The 14,027-nt window shown below is 40.7% G+C and overlaps 1 protein-coding gene across 1 annotated transcript in view; it reads left to right on the top strand.

Moving 5' to 3' along the window:
• Positions 1 to 14,027, top strand: part of CPNE5 (copine 5) — a 212,276-nt gene that overhangs the window by 66,841 nt on the left and 131,408 nt on the right. Inside the window, exons 4-5 of the mRNA XM_043963252.1 lie at positions 11,183 to 11,286; positions 12,688 to 12,727. Coding sequence (XP_043819187.1) covers positions 11,183 to 11,286; positions 12,688 to 12,727 — 144 coding nt within the window. The remainder of the gene's footprint in view (positions 1 to 11,182; positions 11,287 to 12,687; positions 12,728 to 14,027) is intronic.

The raw sequence follows: 14,027 nt of genomic DNA, 5'->3' as shown, positions 1-14,027 counted from the left end.
CAGAGAAAATGCCCAGATCTGAGATGGGAACAGCCAGGAGGCCACTGTTACGGGATCAGAGAGTACATGTTGGGGAGTAAGGTGTCAGAAGACGGAAAGGAGGGAGGGGTCTAGGTTCCGAAGGGTTTTGAATGCCAAACAGAGCATTTTCTATTTGCTTTTGGAGGCCAATGGGATTTTTTAAGGTATGTGTGAGGGGAGGTGACATAATTAGACCTTCATTTTAGGAAAATCACTTTAGTAGCTTAATGGAGGATGGATTGGAGTGGGAAGAGATTCAGGCAGGCAGACCCATCAACAGGCCATTGCAATAATCAAGGCACAAGCTGATAAGAGCCTGCACCAGAGAGGTGGCAGTTTCAGGGGAGAGAAGGATGCAGTTTAGAGAGATGTTTCTTAGGTGAAATTGATGGGCCTTGGCAACCGCTTGGATGTTCAAGGGTGAGAGATAGTGAGGAATCCAGAATGACTCCAAGGTTGGGAGCCTGAGGGACTGGAAGGATGGTGTTGTCCTCTATGTAATGGGGAAGGTGGGGGTGGAGGGAGGGTTTAGGGGCAAAGATAATGAGTTCTATTTTGGACATATTGAGTTTAAAAAGTCTACTGGACATCAGGTTTGAGATGTCAGAAAGGCATCACGACCATTTATCATTATTGGGAATCGGTTGTTTTAAAAAAAAAAAAAAGATGTCTTTGAATGGGAAGCTTGGGATGGTTAAAAGCATTGCGTGCATATACCAGGCTGCTGTTCACTATCACGAACCTTTTCATCAGCCTAGTGGTGTCTAATTTCTAACTGGCCTGAAGACAGGAACCCAACTTTATATAATCATAGGATAAAGAACAGAAAGGAAGGAAACTAGCATTTATTAAGCACCTACTATGTGCCAGGCATGGTGCCATTTTTATGAATTTTATCTCATTTGGTATTCACAATTTTATTGATGAGAGAACCGAGGCAAACAGAGGTTAAGTGACTTGCCCAGGATCACACAGCTAATAAGTATCTAAGGCTGGATTTAAACTCAGGTTTTCCTCACTCCAGGCTTCTTATCCTTTGTTCCATTTAGTTGCCCCCTAGAAGAGACCTTGAGCATCAGCTCATTCAACCCTCTTATTGTAACTGTTGAGAAAACTGAGGGCCATGGAGGAGAGGTGACTTTTCTAAGGTCACACAGGTGGTAAGCAGCAGAGCTAGGATTTGAACTCAAGATCTCTTGATACCATTGCACCATTGATGCTTTCTTTTATACTGATTCAATTCTGAAGCCAAATTATTGTCTTTCTTCAACAGTGGAAAGAGTGTTGGATTTAGAGTCAGGAGTCCTGGGTGCTAATTCTGTTGCTCCCTACCTGTATAACTTCAAGCATATCACTTTGGGCCTCAGTTTCCTCATCTGTCAAATGAGGTGGTTGGACTAGATAGTTTCTGGGACTACCCTTCAGCTTTAAATCTATGATCCTATGAACTACAATGTAGCATGGCTCTGGAGTCAGGAGATCCAGGTTCAAATCGTGCTTCTTATGTCTACTACCTGGGTGACCATTTACAAGTAAACTTTACCTCCCTGAGTCAATTTCCTCATCCATAAAATGAGGGGGGTTGGACTAAATGGCTTCTGAGGTCCTTTCTTTCTTTCTTTAAATCTGGGATCCTGAGATCCAGTGATCCTGAGATCAGGTCACAAAAGATTTGATAAAGCCATGTCTAAGGGGTAAAGGATACTATGGTTAAGTGTTGGGGATCTGGGAAGACTTCATGGAAATGGCAACATTTGAATTGGACCTTAAAAGATGGCTAGGAATTCACAGTGAAATAGGAGAATGGGGTGGGTGGAAGGATGCTGCTGTTCAGTTGTTTCAATCGTGTCTGACTCCTTGTAACCCCATTTGGGGTTTTCTTGGCAAAGATACCAGAGAGGTTTGTCATTTCTTTCTGCAGCTCATTTGAAAGATGAGAAACTGAGGCAAACAGGGTTAACTTGTCTAGGGTCACACAGCTAGTAAGTATCTAAGGCCATATTTGAATTCATGAAGATGAGTCTTCCTGATTCCAAGCCCAGTGCACCACCTAGCTGCCTATAAGTTATTTGTCAGATACTGGAATGGTTTGCCATTTCCTTCTCCAGCTCATTTTGCAGATGAGCAAACTAAGGAAAGTGGGTGAAGTGACCGGTCCAGGGCCACAGAGCTAATGAATGTATAAGGCTGGACTTGAACTCAGGAATCTGAGTCTTCCTGGCTCCAGGCATATGGGGAATAGCAATACCTTGCAGGTGGAAAAAGAAAGGGCAATAGAGTCCAAAAGTTTGGCTGGAGCTCTAGGAGAGAGAAGAAAGTACTTTGAAATAAGGCTGTAAAACTAGGACTTTGAAAAGTAAGCAAAAGAGGTTTAATTTTATTTGACAGACAATGGGGAACCACTGAATATTTTTGTGCAGAAGGGTAATGTGACTAGACTATACTTAAGGAAGATTAATGTGGTAGAAGATCAAGAACTAGTTGGGGGAAACAAAGAATCCCCAAACCATAGACTGTCAGAGTTGGAGGGGAAGTGTATTTTGACCCATGCTCCTCCCCCAAAGCATTCCCACCATAAGACACCTTGTAAGTAACTGATTGTCCCATCTTTGCTTGGAGACCTCCAATGAGGGGTAGCCCAGGACCTCTCCAGGGTCTTATGATTGATCTATTTTTCTTGATGATCTGAATTTACCTTTTAAAATTTGCTCCTATTGCTCTTACTTCTACCATCTGGGACCAAATAGGACAAGCTCAGCCCCTCTCTGCCATGGACTATCATTCAGCTATTCAAAGATAGTTATCACATCCCCTGAGTTTTTTCTTCTCAAATTAAACATCCCCTGTTCCTTCAACTAATCCTCAGGTAACACAGACTCAAGTTCCTTTGCTGATCTGGATACTCTCTGGCTTATCAATGCCTTTCTCAAAATGTAGTGTCCAGAACTGAATATGATACTCAATGTGGGGTCTACCAGGGTACACTGTACAGCACAACCATTGACTCCTTATGCCTGAAAGTTATGACTTTCTTAATGCAGTGCAAGATCTCATTTCTTTCTCATTGCTGATTCTATGAGATTGTGGTCCACTAAGACCCTCAGATTTTCCTTTTCAAACTGATTCCTGTCTAATCAACCATGTCTTTTCTGTTTTGTTGCTTGTTTTTGTTTTGTGGGACAATGAGGGTTAAGTGACTTGCCCAGGATCATGCACAGCTATTAAGTGTCAAGTGTCTGAGGCTAGATTTGAACTCAGGTCTTCCTGAATCAAGGACCAGTGCTTTATCTACTGCACCACCTAGCTGCCCCCTGTTTTGTTGCTTGTGAAGTTGATTTTTTGAACTCACTTATAAGACTTTACATTTATCTCTCCCAAATTTCATCTTATGAAACACTATCCAATTTTCCATCCTATCAACAACTTTTGGATCCTGACTTCTGTCATCTAGCATGTTAGCTCATCCTCCTGGCTTTGTATTATGTGCTTTAATCCAAATCAATATTAAGAATGTGCAGGGGCAGCTAGGTGGCGCAGTGGATAGAGCACTGGCTCTGGATTCAGGAGGACCTGAGTTCAAATCTGGCCTTAACTTGACACTTATTAGCTGTGTGATCCTGGGCAAGTCACTTAACCCAGTGACACTTGACACTTACTAGCTGTGTGACCCTAGGCAAGTCACTTAACCCCAATTGCTTCACACACACCCCCCCCCCCCGCCCCGTGCAGTAGCACAGGACCAGGGAATCCAAGTTGACAATGCAACCATTAATGAATACTCTTTGAGTTCCAGAATTCACTTAATTCAGAATCTAATTGTACTATTTGGCACATATCCAAGGGTATGGTGGAAGATCTTGCTCATATCAGCTTGCAAGAGTCAATTATCAAATTTTCAGGGTGAGCATTTGCACCCTGGACGTTAACAAATGCTACAAATTGGGGCTTGAATTATTGTACTCTACACTTAAGAAAGTAATGGAGAGAGGACCTGAGTTCAAATCCGACCTCAGATACTTAACACTTACCAGCTGTGTGACCCTGGGCAAGTCACTTAACCCTAATTGCCTCACTAAAAAAAAAAAAAAAAAAAAAAGAATATCACTTTAAAAAAAAACAAAAAAAAGAAAGTAATGGAGAAAATGTTAATAATGAAAATTGAACTTAAAAGTGTATTGCATTTTTTTTTTTGGAGAACAGGTTGTTAAATATTGACCATCACACCACCATCCATATCTCTTCATCTTGTCCACAAGAATAGTATGAGTTACTCAATAAAAAGCTTTGTTAAAATTTGTATGAATTCTATCTCCAGAATTCTCTTAACCATACCAGTTTAGTAACCCTGTCCCCCAGTAAAAAAAGAAATAAGGTCAATTTGGCATGATCTACTTTTGATGAAGTCCTGGGGCTTTTTTGTGATCACTACCTTTCCTCTACAGTTTGTATTTTATTACTCGAATAATACATTATAGAATTTTCCCAGAAATTGAAGTCAAGCTCACTGGCCTATCATTTCGAAATCCCATTCTCTTCTCATTTTTGAAAACTAGGACAACATTCATCCTTCTCCCATCTTTTCATACCTCTCATATTCTCCATGATCATTTAAATACTAGTGACAGTGGTTCCAATATTATATCTACTTTTTTTTTCCAATTGCTGAGAATGTAGCTCAGCTGGGGTGGGTGACTTGATTTCAGCAAAGGCAGCTAAGTGCTCTCTTACTATCTCCTGACTTATCTTGGATATCAACTCTCTAGAAGCCATTTTTGTACTGTCCTTTCCAGTCTAAAGGTCATTTTCCTGGGCAGATAAAGAAGAAAAATGAGCAGCTCTGTCTTCTCTCTATTGTCAATTGGCATTGTCCCATCTACCCCAAGCAGTGGTCCTGTCCTTTCATCATCCTCTTTCCCACATTTTAGGTACTTTGAATCAATCAGGAAACATTTATTAAGTGCCTATGATATGCCAGACACTGTGCTAAGTATTCCCTTCCCTCCCCCTCCATCTCCCCCACAAAAAGCAAAAAAAAAAAAAAAGCTTTGTAGTATTCTTCCCTTTTCTTATCAGCTTCAGCTCACCTTTTTCTTATTTATGTTTCTTTAAAAAATTTAATATTTCATTTTCTCCAATTGTATGTAAAAACAATTTTAACATTCTTTTTTTTTTTCAAATTTTGAGTTCCAAATTCTCTCTTTCCCTTCTCCCTCCCACTGAGAAGGCAAGGAATTTGACATAGGTTATACATGTGTAGTCATGCAAAGCACATTTCCATGTAAGTCATGCTGTGAATGAAAGAAAACACAGGAAAAAAAAAACTAAGAAAAAGAAAGCAAAGAAAAAGTATCTTCAATTTTCATTTAGGCTCCACCAGTCCTTTCTCTTGGAGATGGACAGAACCTTTCACCATAAATCCTTCAGAATTGTCTTGGATCATTGTGTTGTTCATTTCATCTTCTGAGGCACCATACTATGCTTTAGTATTCATCCTGTTGACTGACTTCACTTCCATCTAATGTTCATGTCTTTGAAGAGTCTAAATTGGTTGATGAGTTCTCCTTGCAAAGCATATCAGCCTTCTCAGGCAAATTTTTCTCTTCATTAGAATTGCTTCCCTTTGCATCTCAGGAATTTCATCATTTCATTCTTGAGAGTTTTCCATCCTTCTGGGGGTGGCTTCCTCTATAGAATTTTAGCTCTATCCCATGACCTAAAGCAGGACCTTGGGATCCTTCCTCTAAATCCTGTGAAATCAAACCTCCACAAATGCAGGTTTCCCATAAGACTATCCTGGGCTTGCCTCTCCTTCTATCAAAAACTCTAGGAGGGAGTAATTACTTCCCCAAAAGATTCCAGCTATTTCTCCCTCACAAGCCAGTGCTTCTCTGTTGGTGAGAAAATCAGATCCAGAGGAGAATCCTCCATTATCAGGCAAAATTATCATGAAAGCAAGTGAAAAAGCTGTTGGCTGAATATGGGAATTTGTTTTGCTTAACTGCTCATAATTGTTTATAAGGGCTTTGTTGTTCAGTTTCTTTGCAATGGGGGAAGAGAAAATAGATTTTTTGTTCATTGAAAAGAAACGAAAAAGAAAAGATTTTTTGGCTGCTCTGCTTTTGGCACAGAATTCTAACAGATGGATTCTGATTAAATGAAGTGCCCTATCACTACTTCATTTTGATTCCTCAATTTATCTATTTGCCTTTTCTGTATAGGTGCTCTGTAGTTTAGTCCTATCACAGAAATCACTTTTGTTGATCTTTACTCAAATATTTCCCACCATGCTTTCCTTACTGTGGTTCCCAGTTTCACATATGGGTTTATTTTCTTAATCTGCTCCCACTATGCTCCCTTCTTAAAAATAAGATATTCCCTCCCAGGGCCATATTTCTGTCATGGGGCTCATCCCACCAAGGCTTAGCAATTCCAGTGGGGTCAAGTTTGCTTCCTTGCATTAATTTTTCTAGGCAGGAAGTCAGGTTAGGGGCTATTGCAGTGGTACTGGAAGATTGTGATGTGGTCCTGTGCTAGTCAGAGGACTAGAGATAAGGTGACTGTTTGGAGATATAGCTCAGTGTTGATTTCAATAGGATTTAATAATTAATTGGATATAAAGGGTGAGAGAGAAGAGGTGTCAAAGGATAATAGCAAAGTTGCAAATATGGGAGACTGAATGAATGGTGGTTCTGCTAACAAGGAACAAAATCAGAATTGGAAGGAGCAAAGGAAAAGAAAATATCCTTGCAATTGGGGAATGACAAAATAAGCTGTGGTATATGATGACTATGGAATTATTATTGTGCTATAAGAAATGAAAAGCAGGATAATTTCAGAAAGGCCTGAAAAGACTTGCATGAACTGATGTATAGTGAAGTGAGTAGAACCAAGAGAACATTGTGTACAGAGACAGCAATATTCTTTGATGAAGAACTGTGAATGACTTAACTATTCTCAACAATGCAATGATCCAAAACAATCCTAAAGGACTATTGATGAAACATACTATGCACCTCCAAAGAAAGATATTGATGGAACACAGACTGAAGCATGCTATTTTTCACTTTCTTTTATTTTTATTCTTTTATTCAAGTTTTCTTGTACAAAATGACTAATATGGTAATGTTTTATATAAAAAAGAAAAAGAAAAAATGCTTGGTTTTGAGGTGCCAGTGAGGCACCCCAGTGATGTTCTGCTGGCAGTTGGAAATGTGGTTCTGTGTAGTTCAGAGAAAGATGTAGATTAGAGATAATGAGTTGGAAGTCTGTTTGCATCAGGGTGACATTTGAAGCCATGACATTGAATGATGTTGAATAGGGAGAAAGTGTGGTGAGAGATGAGAAGAGTACATTCACTCTACAGAAGTAGGAAAAAAATAAGATGCTGATGAAGAAGGAAACAGAAAGGAGGAATTTAAGGGTTAGAACCTGGGAGAGTATGGTATTCTCTTAAACCAAGGAAGGAAAGAATATTTAGAAGAAGGTGGTGGTTGGCAGAGATCGGGGAGAATAATCACTTTCTGACATTCTATGTATTATCAAGAGTGTACACCCTATACAAAGCAAAAGACAAGTATGATACAAAATAAGACGTATTAAGTTGCCTTTAACTTTTAGGCAGATAAATTTATTATAGTAAATAGGTGATTACAAAGTGAGAGAGTGGTTTCAGTAGAGTGGGGGAGATGGGAAATCAGGAAACAAGCCTAGAGAAGCGATGAGATTCATACAAGGTGGGTCCTGTATTCTTTCTTTTTTCTTTAATATAAATGTTTAATTGATGGTATTTTTTTATTATGGGCAGATAGGTAGCGCAGTGGATAGAGTGCTGGGTCTGGAGTCAGGAAGACTCCTCTTCCTGAGTTCAGATATAGCCTCAAACATTTACTAGCTGCATTACCTTGGGCAAGTCACTTTACCCTGTTTGCTTTGGTTTCCTCATTTGTGAAATGAGCTGAAGAAGGAAATGACAAAGCACCCCAGTAGCTTTGCCAAGAAAACTCCAAACTGGGTCACAGAACTCCAAACTGGGTCACAAAGAGTCAGACATCGCTGAAAAACAATAACATTGTTTTTAATAATGCCATCATTTTGCAGCAACTCTACCAATAGAACCCTACCTTGCAACATATAAGTACACAAAAGCAAAACAGATCAATCCAATGACCATTCTGCACCTGTATAGTTCCTTCTACCTTTCTGCCAAGAGGTGGGAGGCATCTTTTGCCCTCAGTACTCTGTAGTATTTATTGGTGATTATATTGATACTAGTTCTGATGTCTTTTGATGTTGATTTCCTTTACATTAGTGTGGTCATTGTGTGTAAAATTTGTTCTTGCTCCTGCTCACTTAACTAATTGGCACTGGGACTGGAATCAAGAAGACCTGTGTTCAAATCTGATTTCAGATATTCACTGGCTATGTGACCCTGGGCAAGTCATTTGACCTCTGCTTGCCTCAGTTTCCCCATCTGTAAAATGGGTCCGGTAGAAGCACCTACCTAAGACGATTGCACTGAGGATCAGATAAGATAGTATTTGTAAAGCACCTAGCACAGTGCTTGGCACAGAGTCGGTGCTTATTAAATGCTTATTCCATTCATCTGTCCATCCACTGAGCCCATGTTATTTAAACTATACCACATTACCCAAAGCAGCAGGACATAGAAGAAAGAAGTCTGACTTTCAGTAGACCTATGCTCAGAACCACTTCCTTTTTTCAAAAAAATTCAATTTTATTTTATTTTCAGTTCCAAATTCTCTCCCTCCTCCTCCTCCTCCTCCTCTCATAGCACCCACTGAGAAGAGCAAAAAATTTACAAGTATGTGTAATCATGCAAAACAAATTTTTGCATTAGCTATGTTCCATTTTTTAAAGGAAAAAAAAGAAATAGAGAAACTATGTTTTAGTCTGCACCTGAATCCAGCTGTACTCTACACAGAGATGGAGATAGCATGTTCATCATGAGTCTCTTGGAATTGTGGTTGATGAGAGTTACTAAGTCTTTCAAAGTTGATTATCTCCACAGGATTTCTGCTATTGTATAAATTCTTCTCCTGGTTCTGCTTACCTCACTTTGCATCAGTTCATAAAAGTCTTCCCAGGTTTTTCTTTCTTTCTTTCTTTCTTTCTTTCTTTCTTTCTTTCTTTCTTTCTTTCTTTCTTTCTTTCTTTCTTTCTTTCTTTCTTTCTTTCTTTCTTTTGTGGGGCAATGGGGGTTAAGTGACTTGCCCAGGGTCACACAGCTAGTATGTGTCAAGTGTCTGAGGCCGGATTTGAACTCAGGTACTCCTGAATCCAGGGCTGGTGCTTTATCTACTGTGCCACCTAGCTGCCCCCCCCCCGCCCCGTTTTTTCTGAAACTATCCCCTTCATCATTATTTTTTACTACACAACAACATTCCATCACATTCATATACTATAACTTGTTCAGCCATTCCTCATTTAATAGACATCCCTTCAATTTCGAGTTCTTTGTCACCACAAAAAAGCTGCTATCAATATTATTGCACATGTTCAGGAACACTTCCACCACTTTTGTTGTTGTTCAGTCATGTCCAACTCTTTGTGACCCTGTTTGGAGTTTTTTTGGCAAAGATACTGGAGAGGTTTGTCATTTCCTTCTGCAGCTCATTTAGCAGAAGAGAAACTGAAGCAAACAGGGTTAAGTGACTTATCTAGGGTCATACAGCTAGTAAGTGTCTAAGACCATATTTGAATTCATAAAGATGGGTCTCCCTGATTCCAAGTCCAGTGTAACACCTATCTGCCTATAAGTTATCGTTGAGTTGGGTTTGACTCTTTGTCAGATATTGGAGTGGTTTGCCAATTCTTTCTCCAGCTCATTTTACGGATGAGGAACTGAGGCAATGAGGGTGAAGTGACTTGCCCAGTTAAGTAAGTATCTGAGGCCAGATTTTAACTCACTATGTTTGCCAAGAAAATCTCAAATGGGGTCATGAAGAGTCAGACGCAAGTGAAGCAACTGAGTAACAACAACATCTGCCAGTCCATGAAAAGATAGTGAGCTACTGTACTGATGTATTTATTCTAGCCACCAGGTCATGGCATGCTAGGTATTCAGTAGGAGCTAAATCTTTGCAGCCTAGAGAGATGTGTTCCCTTGGTGCAGCCTTCTATAGGAAAGCCCATTAGTAATTTTTGGTGGCAGTGACTTGGTCTTGAATTGCCATTGAAAACCCTTCCATTTCCCCAAACAAATTTGCATGACTTGTCCATTTGTTTGACGCTTCTTTGTCCACATATTGTTGGTTGAGTTCATGCCGATGTCACCCATGGAGAGCCCTTTGATTCTGCTCTTGGATCTTGGCCATTTCAGAGGCTCCATCTGGAGGCAAACAACTTTCATTTCTGTTTGACAAATCTAACCACGTGCAGCTGTTGTCAGCCTTTACTAGTGGTCAGTGGAGGGATGTCTGCTTGTTCCCAAAGCATTTCTGCAGTTTTTACTTGTGTATCATGTGTTCTAAAAATGTCTGTTAGTTCTCTTCCTCCTTTTCAGTGAAAATGTGTTAATCTTGATATAGCCACATTGAAGGGGATGGGATCTGTTTTGATAATATATCTTTTTAACTTTTAAAATTTTATTTATTCATTCAGTCTTTATCAATTTACTTATTTATTTATTTATGCAGGGCAATGAGGGTTAAGTGACTTGTCCAGGGTCACACAACTAGTGTCAAGTGTCTGAGGCTGGATTTGAACTCAGGTCCTCCTGAATCCAGGGCCGGTGCTTTGTCCACTGCACCACCTAGCTGCCCCCTGTTTTGTTAATATTTTAGGTGGGTTTTTTTTGAGGATACTTTTCAAATCTCTTATGGTCCACTTTATTATCATCAGTCATCCATTATCCTCCTTTAGCTCCTCCTCCTTTCTATCATGAAGAGAGAGACACAGTGGAGCAGTTGATACAGAGCATTTTCAGAGCCAAGCCTGTCCTCTACACACATTGACCTTGAACAAATCACTTAACCTCTCAGGACCCCAGGCAACTCTAAGATAACCAGGTGTGGTGTAAAGAAGGTACCCATCTGCCTCAGTAGATGAAATTCCTCTCAGAAAACTCCTATACTGATAAAAATCACAGGTACAGTTTAAAAAATAGATACTTTCCAGAAGCTGACACTGATTTTTCTTGCAGTTTGGAAGAACAGAAGTGATTGACAACACGCTGAATCCAGACTTCGTGCGCAAATTTATACTGGATTATTTCTTTGAGGAGAAACAGAACATCAGATTCGATCTGTAAGTGTGAGAAACAGTTAGGTCTGCTGCTCTAGTCTCAGGATCAGCCTTCTGGGTTCTGTATGTGGGTGTGTGTTGGTGTGAATGTATGTGGGTGTGTGAGTGTATGTTGGGGAGGAGGGATTGTGTGGGTAGGAAGGAAGAAACCAAGGGATAGGGTAACTAGTGGTCTTATTTGTGCCCAAGCTGGAGATCTCTCCCCACTTCTCATCCCTTGGGTGTCTGACAAATGAAAAACCAGAGAGACAGAGTTTCTGGGTAATTAATAATCAGTTTCTCAATTGGACTAGCTAATGATCAATAAATTGACGGTCAGTGATTACTCTTGGTAACCAAAGACCCCTAATGGAGACATTGAATGCCTTAAATCTTTTTTTTTGAAATGAAATACTCCTGACAAGAGAAATCAATCCTGATTGATGCATTTCCAGCCTCATAAGGGATTCATCCCTTTGGCCTGAGGTTACGTGAGGACTGTAAGTAGGTGTGCTAATGAAGTAGGAAGGTGTGCTTATGAGGGGGTACTTCTCAGAGTCTTTGAGAGCACCCTACTGGGTAGTAGGAATAGCCAGGTACAGTGGAAAGGACACTGCCTCTGGGGCCAAAGGACCTGGTTCTGAATCCTGAACCTGATATTAATTGCTGTGTGACCTTGGGTGAGTCACCTAAACTTCCCAGGTCTCAGTTTCTTCATTTGTAAAATGAGACTGGACAGCCTCTGAGCTCCCTCTAAATCTATGATTTGATATTTTGACGGGGGATAGAGAGAGAACAAAGGTTAAAAGAACAGAGTGGGGGCTTTGGAACCCACAGGAAATCATTTAGAGGCTGATGAAGGGGGAGGTGGGAAACTTTCCAGATTTAGAAATTTCAGGCAAGAATATTCCTATCAGCCCATTGTCGATGTTTAACATTAAATCAGAAAGAAAGAAAGAAAAACCCACAACGTTTTAACAGTGACATTTTGGAGAGGAAGAATGCCTGTGCCTGGTGAGAAGCTGATGAGTCTGTTTCTTGATGGGTGCTCTCCAGGGCTTGGATCCAGGATTTGGTTACAGGGAACGAAAGGGATGGGTCTCCGGAGATGGGACAGAGGGAGAAGGGAGGGATGCTCTCGAGTGTGTGAAGGAGGGAGTGCAGACTCTTAGAAAAAGGTGTGGGGGGTGTTCACTTTGTCCTTCATCAATCTGAGGCTGGAAGCAAGCATTGGGACCTGGAGGGATTGAAGGGAAAGACTGTATCCCACTGGCTAAAATACCAACTATATAGCGGGAGAGTGTAGTCTTTGGGCTTTATAAGGAGGCGACTTCCTTGAGTGGTCTTCTGAGAACAGGGCATAGCAAGGTTGACCTGGGCCTATCCTCATTGCTCTTTCTTTGTCTGTGTCCCCCCTCCTCACAGGTATGATGTTGATTCTAAGAGCCCTGATCTCTCCAAACATGTGAGTATCAGGTTGTTGCTTTGCTGGTTTCTGAAATGTTTATTGAGTGCCAGGTCCAAACCCTTTAACCTGGCGTTCAAGGCCTCCCACAATCTAGGAGAAGGAAAAGGGGAAGGGAACAAAACATTTATTAAACACCTACTATGTACTATACTGCACTAACTTTGTTGTTGTTCAGTTGTTTCAGTCCTGTCCTACTCTCCATGACCCCATTTGGGGTTTTCTTGGCAAAGATACTGGAGTGGTTTGCCATTTCCTCCAGCTCATTTGACAGATGATGAAATGGGGGCAAACAGGTTTAAGAGACTTGCCCAGGGTCACACAGCTAGTGTCAAGTGTCTGAGGCCGGATTTGAACTCAGGTCCTCCTGAATTCAGGGCCAGTACTTTATCCACTGTGCCACCTAGCTGCCCCACCTGGAACATTTTAAGAGCTTTCCTGCCCCTGTTTTGCTTAAACCATTTATCCATACCTGAGACTCCTCTCTTCTTCATCTCAATCACTGACTCCTAGCCCCCAAATATCTCTACTAGTTGAATTTCTGCCGACCACTCAAGGCTCAGCCGTAATGCCACATCATCTATGAAACCTTTATTGATGTGGCAAGTAGCATCTTTTGTCTCTTTTTATATCCCCAGTGACTGCCTGACACATAGTAGCTGCTTGATAAATTTGATTATTGATTATCGTTCTTGATTATTTGATGTATATCTTTGGGCACAGCCCCCCATCCAAAGTTATTTCTCCCAGCTCTCTTTGTACTTCCTCTCTTCTGTAGCTTTCTCATGCACCAATCTTGGTCCACTTTGTGGGAAGTAGCATATGTAAAACACTCAGCAGATTTAAAAAACCAATACTTTATTTTTTCCAAACTCAGCAAATCTTTTTTATTTTTTTTTCAGGGCAGTGAGGGTTAAGTGACTTGCCCAGGGTCACACAGCTAGTAAATGTCAAGTGTATGAGGTTGGATTTGAACTCAGGTCCTCCTGAATCAAGGGTCAGTGCTTTATCCACTGTGCCACCTAGCTGGCCCTCATGCTCAGTAAATCTCATTTTATTATCGTTATTGTTATTGTTATTATTATTATTATTATTTTATTTTTGTGGGGCAATGAAGGTTAAGTGACTTGCCCAGGGTCACATAGCTAGTAAGTGTCAAGTGTCTGAGGCTGGATTTGAATTCAGGTCCTCCTGAATCTAGGGCCGGTGCTTTATCCTCTACACCATCTCCTGCCCCCTCAGTAAATCTTAACAGCAGGGGAGTGATGGAGCTAGTTTGTGCTAATTCATAAGAGCCAAG

The sequence above is a fragment of the Dromiciops gliroides genome, chromosome 4 (genome assembly GCF_019393635.1).
Source record: "Dromiciops gliroides isolate mDroGli1 chromosome 4, mDroGli1.pri, whole genome shotgun sequence".
NCBI classification, from domain to species: domain Eukaryota; kingdom Metazoa; phylum Chordata; class Mammalia; order Microbiotheria; family Microbiotheriidae; genus Dromiciops; species Dromiciops gliroides.
This window is presented reverse-complemented; position numbering and strand designations above follow the sequence as displayed.